We start from the raw sequence: 19,975 nt of genomic DNA, 5'->3' as shown, positions 1-19,975 counted from the left end.
GGGGCTGGTTCCACTGCAGATTGGATGGGGCTGTAGGGTGGTGATGAGAACACAGCTCTCTGCTGCTCTGTGAGCAGGAGCATCACCACATGGGCAGCAACTGCAGGAGAAGACCACGCTCACCATCCTCCTGCTTTCCTGCAGGGCTGGGTCTGCCACACTTAGGTGTGGCAGCAAGGGTGAAAGGGAGAGGGGCTAAAGGCAAAGGCCTTGGTTTGGCTTGCATTTTAAACCCTTTCATAGAGAGACATCATGCATGTCTTAAAACACTTGTATGATCTGTCTGGTTTTCATTGCCTGTGAAATTTAGACTGAACGCAGTGTTGCCACCGATTCTGCTCAGCTGATCAGTTTTCCTATACATGACTGGATATAATGGGGCTTGTATACTGCACAGAGGAGCTGGCACTTGTCAATTCACTGGTTGTCATAAGTGTTTCTATGCAATGTGTGTGTTGCTTCCCTTATTGTTGAGTATGTGTATTGCAAAGATCTTAGCAAATCCCCTTTTAGTGCTACTGTTGCACCTAAAAATGTAACATGGATCTGCAGCATGAAGAAGTGGTGCCACTGTAGGCATGATGGGATGACTGTAAATGGGGAAGCAGACCTGATTAATTCCTTTGGAATTGCTCTGTCTTTATATTTCAGTCTATGGGGAATATTACTTCCTATAACAAAATCTCTCTACACTTAGCCCACAGTAAATAACAGGCAGATAAAATTCGAATTATTTGCAACATAAGAATGTTTGTTAGGTATGAGTAATTTGATTAATTGTAGAAAATGTACTGTCATGTACTGTTGAGCAGAATTGAACATGACTAAAAGCAGTTTCTGTTCCCAAGACTTTTGCCTGTTTGCTGTTATGCTGTATTTTCCATAAATGCCATTCCTTTTCCATGCTGCACTTAACCTGCTGTGATCTGTTCTTCATAAACAACAGGCACTAGTGGGTAATCTGCACACTTTCTTTTGCTGCCTAGTGCCATTGGGCTTGTTGCCATGGGCTGAGGGAGACTTGCATTCTTCATAGTTTTCCCCCAAGCAGTTTTTCAGAAAAGGTTGCTGAGATTTTAAATGGGATCTGTTTCAGACAGATTAATATGAACATGAATAATGTTAATCCTGCCTTGAGGGTGTAGTTTTGTGGGACTTTGTGGTATGTCTTGCTATTTGCTGCCACCTTCCACTGTCTAGTAGTGGTTTCTTTTCCTCACAAGTCTGCATACAAATGTCTGAGGGCAAATCTCCTTGGAGAGTTTCTTTGAGTTTAGGGTTCTTAAAACATGGTTCCTGGTGCAGTTATGACACAGCACTGAGATTTCTCTTAAAGTCAGTGCATCAGTCAAACCTGTGATCTTATGATAGGATCAGTGAGGGGCTGATTATCAGAGCAGTTCTGCATTATTACATAGCTTCCAGAGCATTCCCACATCTCATAAGTCTGCTTGGAAAGAGTGATCTATATTATGGTCCATAGCAGTAGTTTCACTCCACAAAGTTCACACAAACTTCTGTTTTCTCCCAACTTCCACAAACAGCCCTTTCTAAAGATGTGGGGAACCTTTTCAGCCTTCAGTGTGACTTCATAATCCAAGTCTGCTCCTCTGTATTGGCTAGTGTAGCATGATGCTGAATTGCAAACTCACTTCTTAATGCAGCAAGGTACTGTGTAGACATCTCCTGCATTCCCTGCATGCTGTCTGTTATTCAATTATTCAGTGCTCATATTCCAGCAATACTAAGGTCTCAATGAATTCACCTCTCCTTTCAGAATAACACAGTCTATTTTGCTAGATTTTAAAAAACCCTCTTTATAAAGCATCTGGTTCTTAAATGGTAGGTTGTTCTGGATTTTTTTTTTTTAATTAGAAAACATCCCTTCTATAAAAGATGGTAGCTGTAGCTTTCTCTGAGTACTGCTCTGCAGGTTTGCTACTTAAACACTTGCTTTCTTCCTGTGGCTTTCATTGTTTTTCTCATTTGTATGTTGTGCTAAAGATAAACCATGAGTGGGTAAGGAGGGAAGAACTTTGGTTATTTATGGTGTTTCTTCAAAGAAGTGCCAGTCAAGATAGCAAAGGAATGGGTTCTTAAAGCAGGAGGGGACATACTTAAGGAAAGTGACGATGCAAGGTCATTCTTTGCTTCAAAGTGTCATATTCTGTGTCAGAAGCAGAAAGCCTCTCCCTTTTCCCAAACTAAAAATAATATATGTGTCAGCGTGTGTGATGGGAATGACTAAGATTCTTTTTGCTTCATATCATTTCTTTCCTTGGTTATATGAACAGTGGAAGTGCTGTGGAGCAAGCATTTGAGTGGTGCATAGGCTTGAGGGAGGTGGGTGCTGCATATTTGGGAATATTTGCACAACACCATTTGTGGAGAATTAAACATGAGTGGAGAACAGAAAGTGATGAACATTGTTTAAGGGGCTGCAGTTCCAAAGAGGCTTAAACACAGGATACAGACTGATTCATAGCTCCCCTAAAATTGCCTGTAAAGGTAAGGCAAGCTTCTGACAATAATCAACTGACTCTTAATGTAGCAAAAAGTATGAAAAGATGCAGGGTCTAAGCATTACAGCAAGACGTGAACCAGAACAGAGGCATCACCATGTAGAGTTAAGATAAACAGCCATCAGGCCAGTGTGCCAGTTGTGTACCACTAACTTGGGTTCAGACTTTCTAGCTGAGCCTCAATGGCTTGAACAAAGGGAAGACTTGATTAAAGAATTGCTGTATCACACTGGCTTCTGCTCCCTGGGTCAGACTAGATGACCTGCTGGCTTGGAGCTATTTACTTAGCTGTTTTTACAGTGTTTACAAGGAGCACCTGAATGTAACCTGGATTTGGAGCCTTGCCTGATGCTGTGAGTGCAGTCAGTATCTCTGCTGCTTGCCCTTAGCCTCAGCAGTGCTATTCAAAAACAAGATGTGTTTTTTCTTTTCTCATAGACATTTATCTTTCCATACAGAATGAATGTTCTTCCCTTAGCATCTCTGCCCTCCGTTGTGGAAGAAGCCAGGAAATGTTTGTTTCATCTGTGAGGAGATAGGAATGGGTTGCTAAACTTTTCATCTGAACAGCAGTGAGAGGCTAGTCTGAATATTGCTGTTCCTGTGGCCAGCCCAGTGCTTGTCTAAGGTGCTTTTGAGCCTCTTGCAGCAAACTGCCTCTTTCTGTAACTCCATGGAAGCTGGTTTCAGCCACAGAACTGCTGCTTTGCTTCTGTTCTCTCTGTCATATGTTTATACAATTTCTCTCTCACTTCCAGTTTCTATTTGAGCAACATCCCCTTGATCCTCATTTGTCAAATAGTTCTAAAGAGATGCTGCTTGCTTGTTTAGAAGCTTTATTTGGGAATCTGGTTCCAGCATTGCCAGTGAGATACTGAAGAAACCCAAAGAATGGCTTCTTTTTCCCCTGAGGAAGTTAAGAGGCAGAGTCATCTCCCAGTGACTCCTCATTTAATGTTTACATATTATTGTAAGGAATTCTGTGAGAACAGCTATTTAATCATATGGCCACTATATTGGCTGCTGTTTGATTTCACACATTGTAATGGCAGGGTGGAATAAAGAAGCTGCTCTACACTTTTAATTTGAGGAGTGGTGATATGGAGGAATTTTTCTTGGGTTTGTCCCTCATGCTTTTCATCCTTCAGTTGAGACACAGGAAAGATATCCTATCTCTCCATGAAAAATAGGAACAGTGTCCTTCTGCATGATCAGAGATTTGGCTGCTTGCAGTGCTTTAAATGCAATTGGATTTTGTTTTTCTTTTAATGCAGATGTCAATGAGGAATCTGTTGAAGACCTCAAATAATTTACAGGTTTTATTTGTCTGATTTCCTATTATGTAACTTACAATGTTCAGCTGCTGGACAGATGTATGTTAATCTGAGATACCAAATTCTGTCATGTGCCTTCCAGCAGTAACAGGCTTTCTGTAGCTGTAACTTGGTTAACAATTGAGTCTATTAAGTACATAAGATTGTATTTTAGTATTTAAAATAATATTTCCTCTGCCTCAATGCTTAGAAGATTGAGAGCCAAAAAAATCAAACACACTTTTTCTAACATGTATTTTGATGGTCAAAATTAACTCAATAACTGAAGATATTAGATCTGTACAGTAAACATTAGTCATGCTTGCATACTTACTCTTCTGATGTTAAGTGTTTTTAAAAATCTCACTACTTTGGGAGTAGGATGAGAATGAGGTTGAATTTGGGGTACAATTGAAATTTTATTTAGAAATAAAAGTTCAAATGTAAGATAAATGGAAAATTTTAAAGTAAACCCTCACATTTTGGATATTCATTACCATTGGTGCTCTGAAATAGTTGACATTGTGTTTGTTTACACACAGTGCTTAGAGAGGGTATTGGATCAGCTATTTCCTTTACACTTTTTTGGTGTCATACCAGTCCTATGTAAGTGATGAAGAGCATACCTTCCCTCCCAGCCTTTAAGCTGCCAACTCTAGGCTGTAGGCCACTGTTATGACCCTAAATTGTGCTGACACATGGGCAGGTATCATGGTGAAAGGTAGAGTGTCTCAATGTGAAGACATTCAGGGAAAACAACTGCACTGATTCTTGAGATTTCTGAAGTGCCATTCTTCAAGGTAGCTGTCTGGCCTTTAGGATAATGGTGGGATTTAATTGCAGTTGTTATCTGTAGAAGGGAAGTCCTTTGGTACTGCAGTAAAACATGTGGTTGTGGTTGTTGTGAAAGTGCTGAGTGCTGTCAGTCTCAGATTTTTTTTTTTTTTCTTTGTTTTTTTAATGGCATCATGGGGGAAGAAAAGGTCATGGGGTTCCAGTCCAAGGAAGACTAGCATTTCTTAGCCTAGTTATTTACAAAATTGCTTCACTTTTTTATGGATGTAGTGTGCTTGGCTTGCATAAAGGAGCGTATATAATATGTAACTCACCTCAGTGGAGAACACAAAACATACTCTTAGTTAATGCATCTATCCTGAATTTGTGTCAATACATGTTTTTTTTTTCACTCCTCTGCCATGTACTTTGTTATTTTTCTAAATGCTTGGCTAAAAGACTATTGAGTGACTAATACTTGAGTTTTTTAATTGCTGGGCACACAGGATTTTTTTATATAATGTAACATGGAATAGTTTTGCCCTACAGATTCGAGACCCTATCCTGGCATTTAGCTCTATCCCTTGGTAAGATTTTTACAATTAGTGCTCAGATGGAGAGACAGCTTCTTGTGCTGTTGAGAATGCAGTCTTGTGTGTGTGAGATCTGTGAAGATAAACTCTAAACACAAACCCAAGCAGTTCCATAACATTTGTTTTGAGTGTTCAGTTGACTACACTGAGCAATAACAAGTATTTTCTAACTTGATTATTGCTTATTATAGTCATAGTACTTTTGAGTAATTTGCAATCAATATTGTGATATATTGAGAGAAAAGTGAAACTCTAAATAGCAGTGACAGTGGCTGCAGTACCATGGGTACATGAGATTGCTGTTGATTTTGGCTTCTAAAAGTAAATGCTTGAGGCAAAATGATTGATTTGCACTTTAGTAAAACCCAAGATAAACAAGTAAAACCCAAGATAAACACGACGTGCCATGTTATAATTGCTCTTAGATCATGTTTTATGTGATATTCAAAGCCTTTTAAAAAAACTGTCATTAAGTCTCTCAACAAACTTTGCTACCTTAGGGCATTGAAGCCAGCTGTCAGCGAGGGGCAATGACTGGTTTTGCTCTGAAGGATCCCTAATGAGGGGACCAGCATAAACACCCCATCACTCTTCTGTGTGAAGAGGTCTGGAATTAGAAATTGGTTTCAATAAATTTGTTTGGAAAAAAAGAGAATGGACAGAATTCATTTTAAAAGTAAAATAAAAAGGCAGTTTCTGAAATGGTGTCATTTAATTTCATTTTTTAAATTAATGTGTTGAAGGAACCATCTCTAGTTTATAGTAACAGAATGATTTTTCAAGGTACTGATGTGCACATTTCACTACAGCTGAAGGTATGCTTGTTGGGAAGAATTTTGGAATATGTTAGTATTTACACAGATCACTGTACAATGATAGTTTACTTTTATCTCAAAGATGTCAAATGCATCCTGAATTTCATCCAGTTGCTGGCTACTCTGAAAGCTGAGGCAAAGGCTGTCATTAGATTTGTTAGGCTGAATGGAATTTTAGCGCTGCTGAATTAATATCTCCACAGATGTTACTAAGATCAGTCTGCTAGCTCAGGACTTACCTATTCTTACTTGAGAGGTTCTGTTTCTGAATTAGTAATTCTGGTGTCTTTCTGTGGTGGAGGAAGGAACTGGGCAACTCTAGATGTTCAGTTCAGAAGTAGAGCTTTAAAGTCAATCAAGATGAAGTTTATATTGTGTACCTTTTGACTCACTAGAACTTTCATCAAATGTTCTTAACTCCATGACAATATATGAGGAGCAAGCATGTTGGATCTTGCTCCTGCTGGGTAGTTTGACATAGTAACAGACTAGGGCTTAAATCTATCTGGAGAAGGTTTGTTAACCAAGCCAGTATTATGTTTTTCCAGCCGTGTTACTGAACAAAATGCTTTTGAAATGCCTACAGGTGCTGCTGTCAAGCAGTGACTATGAAATTTAGGATAGGATGGTCTTTCCATTACCCAGCTGGGATGCAGCAGGGACAAGTTTTAATAGTAAACAGTAAGTGGGATGTAGCAGAGGGCATGATGAACTGCTGAATCCCCCAACTAAAGTGTGTCTCAGATGGTTGTAACCTCTTTTGACTCCTGAATTTCAGCTACAGGAGTTGGAGAAATCACCTTTCTTTGGGTGGGGGGGGAGGTGAGGGAAGAAAAGGTAATGATGTCAAAGGTAGTCTTTTGTAAGACCTCCTCACTCTGAAGCATGTATTTATGATACTTCTGGGTTGTGACTTCCAATAAGATGCTGAATGACAATGAAGTGGTTGGTGATAGTGAGAAATGAAACGCCTGCTCTTTGTTTTATTAAACAGGTGCAGTGCCATACCTACACTGGATACTGCTGGTGTGTGACACCTGATGGCAAGCCTATCAGCGGCTCTTCTGTACAGAACAAAACTCCTGTATGTTCAGGTACTGTGGGAGTGGCTTCAGCAAATACTAACTGTATAACCAAAGAGGGTTGGGGTGAATGCATCCTTTTGAGAGAGCCTCACCTTTTCAGGGGACTTGGCCAGTTTACTCCACTTAACACTGCTCTTTGGGCTCTGGCATGTCCGCCTGCAGTTGGGATACAGACTTCTGCAAGGCTCAGTAAGAAGTGTCTAAGGTGGCAGCCAAGGCAAGAGTCAGAGTTGCTTCATACACCAACACCAAAGATTTGCTGAACAGATGGGATAACTTTTTTCCATGAGCTGTATTTTAAAGAAATGGTTCTTGGGCTGTATCTCATGGCACATGGAGTAATTTTTTTGTACCGAGTAATTTCAGTTAATTCCTGGGGGTGGTTCTGTGCAAAACTGTTGGTTTCTGGGGTCCTGCTGTTATAATGAATTTGGGTCTTTTGACCAATTGTGTAGTTTAGGATCCCTGTGTTTGTGTCATGGGGTGGGCAGCACTGAGCTTGCACCACAGGCTCACAAGAGGGAGGTGCAGATCTGGGCTGTTGCTCATGTTTATTAAATGATGTGTTTCTGCGCACTCAGCCTGACATTACTTTGTTGCCCAGCAGTTCATTGAGACCAAATCCACAAGTTTCTTTAAAACAGAGTAATATTGTTTTTCTTTCTTCTCCTCACCATTCAATATGGTGGTCCATAACTCAATTGGAATGAGATTGGGATCTAGATTTTCATATTGCCCTGATCAATAATGGTCTAGCTTTGTGAGCTGTGGTGAACAGTGCTGCTGTGACACAGCAGCAGGCAGGGTTGGGAAGCTGTTCTGTACTTTGGGGAGAATTGAAGGGAAACACTACAATTGTGCTGCCCTTCTCACTTTGCTTTCTCCCTACAAATAAATTAAAGAAGAAGGAAAAGGCAGTAAGCATAGGAGTGTGTTTCTAACATGTTCAGTGATGCCACATAAGCACTGCTGCTGTGTTTGGCTTCTTGCTCAATGCAATCTGCACCTCAGGGGTTTTGAGTATAGTTCTCCTCTCACACCTTGCAGCATTTTCCCATTAGGTGGGAGCATGACAGCAGTCAAACCTTTGGGATTTTGAATTTTTCTCATCTGGTGTCCTCTCAGCTGTAGGACTGTGGTAATTAGCAAACATAAGTGATTTGCATAAGGGTTTGAATTGAGTAGGAGAGCTAAGAACCAGTGAGCCAATGTGCCTTGAGGAGATGCTTGGTTTTCACAGGCATGTGGAAAGAAAAAAAAAATTAATATCCTATTTTAGTGTAAGGTGCAATCCTACAGTAATTTGGCTTAAACCATTTGAATATGACTTTGACACCATTTCCAGGATATCATTTTGGTAGGGCATGTTTTAGACTTTTATTGATCTATTCAATTTGTCTTGTGCTGTTTATAAAATTTTGTTGCAGAAAAGTAAAGTCATGTTGTACTGTAGGATACAGATGTTAGACATATGATGACTAATACTGAGTTTGTGCTTACTGTTTGCCATTCAGCAGTATATCTGTGATGAGCTGATCTGCAAGTGAAAGTGTCCAGGCAATTGTTTACCTTCAGAGTTTGTCTTGATCAGATTCTTAGGCCTGTCAGAGCTGCCTCCTTTAAAGCTGACTTTTGATCCATGTTTCCTGAATGTTTAGTAATCACTAGAACTGTTTAATAATGGTGCATGGAAGAATCAGTTTCCTGTGAATAAAGCTATTAAAAAAGAAAACAAAATAACAAAAAAACTTGTCATAAATTTTTATACACTTTGGTAATTGATTTATTTGAAAAGCTTTTACCTATTCAAGTTTTAGTGGAAAACTGAAGCACTAAAGCAGAGTGCAAAAACAAGCATAGAATCATACATACTATGTGAAGATCTAAGTTATAGTAAACAACCCAAGTTGTGTTCTGTTCAAGTACATGCTGGATCTTATTCACTGTCCCATTTCAAACAGCTGGGGATGTTCAGGGGTTGGTTGAAATCCATTTTCTGCAAATTGTCCACTTAATCCCTTTCCTCTAGAATACTGTGCTTGCATTCCCTGCACACTCTCCCCATCTGCTTTTGATTTGTTCTTCCTGACATTTGCAAATGAAAGAAGTGACTCCTATTGATCTTTCCTTCTTGCCCTTGGATTTATTCCAGATTTCTTACTAGCATGATGCTCTGGTGAGGTCTTTAAAATCACTAGATCCAGCTACTAAAGATTTCTTGTTTACCCTTATCCCAATTTAATGCCTTAATGCATAAAACTTCCTTATACTTTTCACCTTGGTTGAAGCCACAGGCTCTCTGAGTCTTAAATGGAGCTGTTGACAAGTCAAACAGATGCTTTATGGGTTGAGAGATTGACTGTATTAATGTGACATCATATGCTCTGTGTGATTGTGCAGCATCTAAATGGATGTCTTTTTTTCTTCTTTTTTTTCTCTCCCCTTTAGGTTCTGTAACTGATAAGCCATCAAGCCAGGGTAATTCAGGAAGGAAAGGTGAGTGGAGTCCTGTGCTTCACCAGTTTGTTTTGTAATAGCAGCTGCCCAGCCAAGTCCTTTAAGATAGCTCAGAACATGGGTTCCTAACCAGCTCCAGGGTGCAGGGGTGGATGTGCCACTAGAGCTCTCCTTCAGGAGGAGTAAGATGACTGTTCTGCTCCCTGTGGAGTAGAAAAAGGTGTGCTCTGCTCTGTGCTGTTCAGCTGAGTTGAAGTACAAGAAAGCTGAGCTTCCCTAAGAAGTGGCTGGTCCAGAGTAACCTCTGCTTGTTCACCTTGAAGTAACATACTGAGCATTTCTCAGTGAAATCCCTAGAGATTAGGAAGGCTGTCAGTATGATTTGTATTCCAGGAAACAGGAGTGCCAATGTCATGGTTGTGGCTTTGTGTGCATTGAAAGGTAGGATTTTTTAACAGTGCATAAAACCCTCTGGCCAGCTGGAGCAGTGCTGGATTAAATCTTAACAATGCTTGGAAACTCACAGGCATTGAGTCATCTTCTTTACACTCCTGTCTTCAGTCCTTGCCTTTCCTGAGCAAGGCATTAGCTGGGTGGTTGTTGTTCTCCTATGAGTATTCACAGCTCTTCCCTGTGTCCTCTGGTTTGCATTCACTGAAATGGTTTTGGGAGGGTGGACTACTGAAGTATACATTGAAGAGCAGTCAAATATGTCTTTAGGCCTTTTCCACACCCTAATTTTCAGCCTTTTTCCCCTCTAGCCCCAGCTGAGAGTCAACTTTTGAGTTTGTCTCAATACTCCAGGAAAACTGTGCTGAATTTATCCTCACTTCTGCTGATGAGGATGAATGCTCTTTTCTGGGAGGTGTTTTGATAACTGAAGTAGGATTTTTAGTGCTAACTCTCTAAACCACTTATTCCTGATGCATCAAAACCAAGGAAAACACTAGCTTCGTTGCCAGTACTAGAATTTGAGGGACATCTTCCATGCCTGGGAATGTCAATCAGGTCCTGAAAGCACTTAATAGGGATTTGATTGCTCTGTTCAGAGTAGTGATATATTTTGAGCATATCTGCTCTTCAGCCAACTGCTTGTATATAATAGCTCCAGAAAAGGTAAGGAGAAGAAGTATCTGAGGAAAATTACTTAGTTAAACTGAATGTTTCAGCCTGTTTCTTATTTTAGGTAAGGATATGTCTCTTTAAACCTGTAATTATGCATTAATGTCTAATTGGCACCTGAACACATGGTTATAATTCTGTTAATGCAATCACTGCCAGTCTAGCCTGAAGTACAAGCAAATCAAATCACTATTGAAATATGCATTATTTTTGAGTTATATGTAGACTTTTTACCTGGGTAGTCCTGGTCTGCTGTTCTAGAATTGAAAGCAGCTGACATTGGATTTCACAAGAAACAGGAGCAAAAGGGAAAACCATCTGAGCTCGTTTTTTCTTCTTCACTCCCTTTATTAACTCAGAGGTTGGAACATTCAAAAAGAAAACTGTAAATGTTATGAATTAATTTAAAATTTGTAATATAAATTGATTCCCTTTGGTGCTGCCTATGGTATGCTTGGTCATGTGGCTGCAGAAACTTCCTGTGCAATAGCTGTCAAAGGGGAAATGTTTCTCTTTGGGCCAGCATGGTTCAAGCAATCATATAAACTTTCTGTCTCCTGCAGTTCTGAATCTGTTCCTATCTGCTAGAAACCCACACATAAGCAAGTCTGGCCCTATTCCATCATGTTAGAAAAATACTTATGAGCAGCTATTTAATGGGTCTTTTAAAATCAAAAGGACTTTTAGAAGCTGTAATAATTTGGTTTAAAATTTGATGGACATAGAATTACTTTTTCATCTAGTGGTGAAAATTACTAATCTAAAAATGAATTTGTCCTTATCAGTGTTTTTTCTTATCTTAAGTTACCCTGATTCAAAATTCCATTACCAGGTCCTGTTGGAAGGAAGCTGTAATCAAGAACAGCCTGGCTTTGGCTTTTTTGAAACAAGGTGGTTGCTGCTGGTCTGGCTTCTCTGAAGACTGATGGCAAACCAGCATGCACATAACCATCTATTCTAGCTGAGAGTTCAGACACTTCTTGCACAGACTGCCTTTGCAAGGTGACAGAAAGGGCAGGATGAGGAGAGGTCCAGCAGGAACTGGGTCAGTGATGATTTTCTGTTGTAGAGGCACAGCCTGGAAGCTTCTGATATTTCTTTGGGCAACTACCATCTGATTTGGGAGCTTTGGGAATTTTCCCATTGCACAGCGACACCTTCTCTCCATCCCTGAGTGAGGGTCTTATACTCAAAAAGCATATCTGGCACAGAATAGGTACTCTGAGGAGGACAAAGAATAGCTAAGACTCTCAAAAGTGTTTTCTTTTTTCTCATTCATAAAGGAATGTAAAATATGAGCTAATAAACTTCGTGCCTTTCAAGTCTTCAGGGCAAAAGGGTGGAGGCTGCTCTGCCTTGGAAACAGTGTGGATGGGTAGGCGTATGCTGCTGGGCAATAAATGAAGACTTTACTAGCATATTAGCTCTCCTTTAGAAGAGGCAAATTAATGTTGGAAGGAGAAAAAGGCTGGTTATTGGTAATAATGCTTTCTCCAGATTTTTTGTCCTCTTTTCCTTCCTATTTAGCTCTGATTTCTGGGGCTCAGTGGGTATGTTGGAGTACCAGAAGATGTGAGGTAACATGATTCTGCTCACAAGCCCTCTCTACTGATGAGAAGAAAACAAAATGACTTTATGTTCATGTGGCTTGGCATGTAGATCCAGAAGTGGTTCTGTGGAGCTTTCTGCAGAGAACAAACAAGCATGCTGGCAAGAGATACTTCTTATTTTAAAATTCCATGCTCTGGTTATTCATATTAACATTGCTGCTATTGCTATATGATGCAAGGCCAGTTAGACAAAGAATTTGCCCCATAAGGTAATTTAAATCAAATTAAATTGGCACCAAACTTAAAGTAGACCATATTGATTTGTTCTGTGTCTGAGAAGCATTCAGTTGCTGGAAGGCAGAGCAGACCTGGGCCTGGGGAGATGGAGGCATGTTTGCATGAGGTGGAATAGAAATCCAGGCCCTCCAGGGCATGCTTGCTTTGTGACTTTGCAGCTCAGACACTTATCACTGTCCTTTTTATGCTGAATTTGTCCCACAAGTGAAGAAAAAGTTCCCAAGAACTTTGCCAAGGAATGCAATTACTCTTCTGTGAGACTAGGATATCCAGAACCTGCAGATTTCTGTAGCTTTTTGTACAGTCCTTTTGGATAAGGAGATTCTTGCATTAATTTGCTCCAGTTGCTGCTTAGTTTGGAGGTCCTGAGACACTTGAAAAATGCATGCTGTCCTCTAGGGGTCTGGATCCCCCCAGTGTCTCCCACTAGGACATTTTTAATGTTTTAAAAAGCAGTGAAAGGCATCCTTGGAGCCAACATAACTGGATTTCTTCCCTGCCTAAAGAATGCAGAACATTCCTTTCCAGCCAAAGGGAAATTGTGCCATACTTTGAGACAAAAGAAGTAAGCATGAAACAAAACAAAGTTTTATTTTCTTTATCTGGGAAGTGTTGGGGCTTTAGCTCAGATTTAGCATATTGCAGTCAGGAGTAGTGTCTTCTACAGTCACCAAGAAGGTTTTAAAAGTAGTCTGGTTAGGAATCAGAGGGATGTAAAATACAGCCATGTAACTGCTTATCTCTGTAAAGTCACTTGGTCTTCCTTCTTCAAACTGGAAATGGAGTGAATTAAAAGTGAGTGAAAAGGAAATATATTGAAGTGGGATACTGGTTCATCAGTGGTAGTTTTCTGTTCTGGATACTGTATGATGCCACTTTTAAACCAACTAAAGGGAGGAAGTGGAAAAGGATGGTTGGCTCAGTAATCTGGGATTTAGAGATGATGCAACAGCAGGGTAAATTTGGGCTGGAGTACCTTTCAGTGTCAGTCATGAAGAGCCTTGAGTGGTATGAACTCCCTTTTTTTAAAATAAAGTCTTTAGCAGTGCGAAAAGCTTCAGGCCTGTCTTGACATGTCTTGTTTCCCTATTGTAAAAGCTGATAACAGCATCTGCAATTCTCTGAACAGTTGTTGGTGAAATGTAAGCTCTGATGGCCCTGCAGAAAGCAAAGCCCAGGCTGAGCTTGTTGTACACTCACTATCTTATGTGTAGACATGACTCTTGTGTGGAGCTGCAAAAAGCTTTCCTCAATGACTTTTGCAGCCTACAAGAAAACACTGAAGCAGTTTGAGAAACCTAAGATGAGCAACTTAAAATTCCTGCCAATTAAGCATGTAGAATAGGGTACCTTTTTGTGGGTTTAACTGTCAGAAATTGGTTTAAAGGCAGGCTTTGTTGGCAGGAAAATTCTGGGCTGCAATTGTGGGCAAGTTGGCCCATTCTGTGGCATTTTTCATGCAGTTTTCCAAGAGTCTTACCTCTAGAAAATGCTAATGGCCCAGTTATGCAGCCAACAGACTGAGAAATTTGAATCAGTAATGAGCCATTAGTGTGAGTCAGTAATTAGGCTGAGCAGTAAAGGGAGAACACTCTCCTCAGGCAAACCCAAGTGGAGGAGCCTTGTGCTGATGAAAATAAATGGAGCTGCTTGTACCTGGGGAGCTGGAAGCTTTGTCTGCTGGTGGTAAGAAGTCAGGTGCAGCTGGCCCTAATTCACCTGCCCTCAGCTTGAGGGAGAGAGTCTCCACAGGGGCTACAATGTCTCACAGAAGACAGATAATACCTTGACCAAAAAGAAAACAAAAACAAAAACAAAACAAAACAAAACAAAACAAAAAAAAAAAAAAAAAAAAAAAAAAAAAAAAAAAAAAAAAAAAAAACCCACAAACAAAAAAAACCAAAAAAAACCCAAAAAAACCCGAAAAAACAAAAAAAACCCAACCAAACAAACAAAACAAACAAGTTGAAATGTGACTAAAACATCAGACCAGGACTTTGGTCTTCACCTTCTCCAGATCTTTCTGGATTCAACTCAGTGCTGATCAAATCTGAAACACAACTGTGCTGTTACACAGATTGAGCTTCAACTATGTCTCCAGCCTCATAAACACTGAGAAAATGCTTTGATGTCTTAAGCAGTTTGTGGAGAATACAGGAAAGAAAGAGAACTATTGTGTGGCCTTCATCAGTAAGATGAAGTAAATACAAGTTTACCAAGGCAGTATGAAGTCAAGTGATGATTCTAGTTGGTGAACATCATCTTATATTTAATTTTTTGTAGAACATTGGCTGGTAGCAAGTCTGAAAGTGCTACCCAAACAATTCATCTGAATCCCTTATGTTAAGTGTTTATTTATTTAAATAGAAAGGAGATGCTAATTTAAAAATCCAAATGAAGGAGAATTTTCCTGCGAGTATAATTTTCTGAACTGTTTAACTTCATGATGTAATACTCCTAGACCAGGATCGATGTGTTTGTCAGGTATTTTCTGGGTAAAATATATATATACACGTTTGCTGGAAATGTGCACAAGCAATTTGATGCTTTTGGATGGAGCTGGGTGTGTAGTGCAGCTCCATGAAAAGTGAGGCTGTACTATGCATATGTAATAATCTGCTTCCTGAAAGCAACTGGTTTGCTATGTGTGTGTGCTACAAGAGTGCTGCAAGTCCTTCAGATGTGCAAAAGCTTGATTTGTTCTACCACACACTGATGGTGACAGTTTCTCAGTCTACCCTGATGGATTTAGGAAACAATCTATGGGAGAAGCATGAACATGTACTTCTTTTCATGAAACTAGGACAAAAATTCAGTGGACTGAAAATTTATGGGGAGAGATTAGTGTAACAAAAGCTGTCCTGCAACAGCTCAAGTGGGATGTGAGCAAAATTTCTGTAGATGGAATTTGTTGCACATAAGATTTTGGTTAGCTCATATTTCCAAGCAAACTTAGCAGTGGAATTGAGTTTTCCTTCCCTATTAAATGAATAGTTCTGTAAAAAATTCTATTAACTTAATCAGTAGGTTTGCCAGCTTGTAAATAGTCAGAATTCTCTCTGGTTCCTATTGCTATCTCTATATTGTATATCATCTACAAAATTATTTATTAAATTCTAATTAAATGTAACTCTAGAAAGCAAGTGAATTTCACAGGTATGGTAGACTGTAGTTTGCCAATATGACAGATTTTATTAGATAGCAAGAACCCAGCTTTTAAATTGGAATTCTGATCAATTTTTTGAGAACAGAGGAATGTAATTTTACAATACTGTGTATATTGGATCACTTTCCCAGAGCAGAGCAATGTTCTAAAAAGTACTTAGATATATCACATGAAGCAAACAGATTTTTGAAATATTAAGGTCTAGAAGTAAAACCTCAAATTTGTTACATAAACAGTAGAACTAAAAACAATCCTTTTGGTTCCCCACATCACTGCCATGTCTGAAATTGTTTAGTTTTCATCAAGACTTTTTTGTGGGCCTCAGAACATATGTATCAAATTTGAGACTGAAGAAAGTTTCATTGGCAAGTATAAAAAGTCAAATTCTGTTTTAAAGTGTATTTTGTTTGATACAATGCAAGAATTCTGCTTTCATCTATAAAGTAGCAGTTCCAATTGGTAGCTTAGTCTATATAATATGACTTAATAAAATTGTAGTTTACAAGTGTTATTATAGCAATCTACAGACAACTCCTGTCTGTAATGTCTTAAGAACAGCTGTAAAGGTTTTTAAATTATTAAGTCATAGTATTGAACAACCTGGTGAGTAGATCTAATAAGTCAAGTAACAATTGATTAAACAACATCTGTTAAGGTATTATTAACTGTTTATGTGCTATACATGGATTTCTGGTGTCTGATCATTACAGCTTGCATAGAAATGGAATAAATTTGGGGTCTGTCAGTTGTTTTTGTTGTTAAAATACTTTATATAGGCTCAAATCCTTTTCTCTTTTTAAAGAGTTGCTGATATTATTATTCTCATACTCTATACAATCTAGACATCTGAATGTTAGTGTTGTTTTCTTTCAAATCAGAGTAATGCACCAGGAAATGTGTTTTGTCATGGTGCAGGTGTTTGGTCAAGGGGCTGGAAGTACTTTCCTTTCAACTCCTTTGCCCCATGAGCTCTGTCAAAGTTTCTCTATAAGAGAGAGAAACTATGAAATTGTGATGGGAAAGCTTGAATGCATGCAGACCATGTGTGCCCTTAAATAAGACAGGGAGAAGCTGGAGAGACATCCCCAATGCTTGTTCAAGTTCCTGAGATGGCACCTAGGGGAATTAAAGCAGATCTATCTGGAATAATAGCTTTCCTCTGTGTGCTCCTCTGGACTTTTGTTCTAAGTTGACAGCAAGGGAGCTGTTCTGCAAAATGCTTTGATAAAGGCTAAGGGTGGGAGAACCCTTTCCCATAGACTGGATTTTTTCCAGGCAGTATCCATGTCTTTTATTACATGTTCCTATGCTCGTCTTGGTGCTCAGTTTCTGATGGAACCTTTAGGTGCTGCAGCAAAGCAATTTGTGTAAGGACTTGACAGGTTTCATCTTGACTGCTCAGCTTCTCACAAATATGCCACTAAATGAGATGGTTCTTAAAATCAGTTGTCTCTGGTTCATTTTGAACAATGCATCTATAGATGTCTGGCAGTCTATAACTTGAGGATTGACCTTCACCTTAAAATAAAAATATTTTAATGTTGACAGTGTGTTGTCACTTACACCTGTGTACACTGAGATGCTTTATACATAGACATTTCCTTCTGAAACACATTAGAGGTCCTTCCAGCAGTATTGCTGACATATCTGATTCCCTCTGTTCTTCATTCCTTCCCTCATAGAGAAGAACTGTTCCTTTGGTTTCAGAGTCAAAAAGAAAACCTCCTTTACACAAAAAGCTGGGGCTATGTAGTTAGAGAGCAAAGTTGTGCTCACTCACTAAATCTCTGACACTCCTCTTTAATGATCCAGGGAGGAAAAAAACCTGTGGAAACAAGCAGTTAAAAAACATATATTCCCCCCTGCCTTTTCTTAATTTTCACACATGCAATACTGATATAACAGTGAGGTATCCATTCTCTTTGCCTGCAAGGAAATGAAAAGGCATATTGTAAGCCCAAGGCTAGTCTGGTTGTCAGCCAGGAATTAGTCCTCTAAAGGAGGAAGGGAGAGGGGCTGGTGAGACCAGAAGCTGGAAATGAGGAGCTACAAGGGGGGTAGCACACTCTGAGATGGGTTGAGTGCACATGGCCAGGGGTCTCGTGCTTCCTCAGTGTGCAGGTGTTGGGAGAAAGGAAGGCAGCTTATACACAGGCATGTGTCTGGGGGAGCAGGGTCAAAAATTTAGACTATTTACTTAATCCCCTGGAAAGGCTTTTTTCTCTTCTGTTTTCTTTTTGTGTTTAACAGACTGCTTTACAGGGGACACGTGTGGTAATTAACACATGCAGCTGTAGGGCTTCAGCCATATGTCTGAATTTCAAATGGCCATTGATCTGGCAAATCCACTGCCGTCTCCAACCCCCCACTTACAGCCTTGAAGATGTGGGAGAATTTATAGAGTCTTTACCTTGGAGAGACTAGAGCTGGAAGGAAAGGAGTGAGAGGGAATGTGGGTGATACTGGGGACAGAAGGAAGAAAGAGTGGCATTGTAATCACACCCTTCCATGCCCCTTGCCTGGCTCACTGTATATTATCAGGTAGCTTCTAAAATATTTCCAAAGCTAGGGGTCTTGTTATTACTATATAAAGCTTGCATAACAATTGTTGTTTTTTTTTTTTTTCCTTGTTCAGCAAAGCAATCCAAACTGAGAATCACAATGTTCTTGTGGGCATTTCAGATGTGCTCCCTTTTCCACAGCTGCAGATATCTGGGCTCTTGCACAGCTTAGAAGTGACAAGGTGGTAGTTGATTGTGGACTTTGAGCAGCCTTTCAGGAGAGGTAGTTGAGGAGGGGGTGTCTATTGGGCTGTGTGGAAACAGAGAATACTTCACATCAAAGCAGAGGCTTCTGGAAAAAAAAAAAAAAGTGATATATTGTAGGTAGAATAAAACCAGAGAGGCTAAACTAAACAATCATAAGGTGGTTGTTTCTTTTGCCAGCAGTGATCAGGCAGCTGCTGACAGTGCTATAGAGCTTTTTGCAAACTTTGCTCAAAGTTTAGGATAATGTCAAGTGCTAAAAATCTTGCTATGAGATATGGTGCCTTAAGCAAAATATTTCTTAGTGTGGAAACTTTTTTTCTCCCTGTTTTATTTCAAATGTCACTCAAGGCAGTGAGCCAAATGGAAGATGGTTCAAAATTAAGGTACTGTAGCTTAAAATTCTGCAGTATCTATTATACTTGTAGTGTTTACAGGGTGAGATAAAAATGAGTTCTTCTACCAAGTACGAAGCTATAAAAAAGTTAAGCATCTCTTCCTCTACTTCCCCTCCTTCAATCTATTTTTAAACATTTTCAGTACTAGCAATTGCTGATTTCTTGATCTCATCACTCACTCTACAGTCTAAGTAATGCTGACACTTTGGAGGTGTTTCTGCTTTGGATAAAAAAAAAGCCACCAACAAACTTCCTAGCAGTGTATACTCCAGTTTTGCTGACTGTGATTTAGCCAGCTTGTATAATATTGCTACTCTGTTTTTCTGTGTTGTTTCTCTTCTCTCCAGTTTCCCTGTGAAGCTTTGAGCCAGGACTGTCTGGAGCAGTTGTGTATTAAATTGTCTCTTCTAACTCACCCCCCCTTTCTCAATTTATTACTACAGACAATGCTCCTTCTTGGAACAAGATGGCCTAACATCCCTTCTATGGATTGGCAATAGCTTTTCCAGATTATTTGGTTGTAGCCTATATTGATATGCACTTGGATACCATTTTTATTACAGAGTTAAAGAGCCTAATTCTTCTTTGTTCAGTGTTTATTACAGATTATTTCCTTTCAATTGCTCATCTCCCTGAATAATAAGGTTATTTCAATTCTTCCTTGTATTCATTACCTTGACCCTTTTCTTTAGAAAGAAAAGGAAGTGCTGGATTTACAGCTGTATAATTGCTGTGTTGTATTTACCACAGCAAACCTTTTCTATGCCATTTGACCTGTGAAGGTGTCTGCTGGTCAAAATGAGCCTTGGAGACTCTGTTTTGAAACTGAGTGCCATCCCTACAGCCAGATGCCATTGGTACTTGGTAAATACATCATCATTTTCCAGCAAATATAATGATTTTTGGTAACAGGTAGTTTTTGGTGCTGTGTGTTATGACCAGACCAAAAAAGCATTTGGTCCCCCTGATTCTTGTAGCTGTGTCCATTTCCCCTCAGGTATGTGTCTCAGTAGGGGGATGGCATTAGATGCTTGAAGGACAGCTTAATACACAACTGAATGAAAAATATTCTTTACTCCCATTGGGAACCTCTTTGTGCAGCCTGTATGTGTTTTTTA

At 39.5% G+C, this 19,975-nt stretch overlaps 1 protein-coding gene across 4 annotated transcripts in view; it reads left to right on the top strand.

Moving 5' to 3' along the window:
* The window catches only part of SMOC1 (SPARC related modular calcium binding 1), a 126,612-nt gene that overhangs the window by 52,719 nt on the left and 53,918 nt on the right, over positions 1-19,975 (top strand). For all 4 annotated transcript variants that reach the window (XM_056493698.1, XM_056493697.1, XM_056493696.1 and 1 more), the window contains exons 4-5: positions 7,012-7,111; positions 9,551-9,598. In XM_056493698.1, the coding sequence (XP_056349673.1) occupies positions 7,012-7,111; positions 9,551-9,598 (148 nt within the window). The remainder of the gene's footprint in view (positions 1-7,011; positions 7,112-9,550; positions 9,599-19,975) is intronic.

Source organism: Oenanthe melanoleuca, chromosome 5 (assembly GCF_029582105.1).
Source record: "Oenanthe melanoleuca isolate GR-GAL-2019-014 chromosome 5, OMel1.0, whole genome shotgun sequence".
NCBI classification, from domain to species: domain Eukaryota; kingdom Metazoa; phylum Chordata; class Aves; order Passeriformes; family Muscicapidae; genus Oenanthe; species Oenanthe melanoleuca.
Note: the sequence above shows the minus strand (reverse complement) of the source record. Positions and strands in the feature narration are given on the sequence as shown.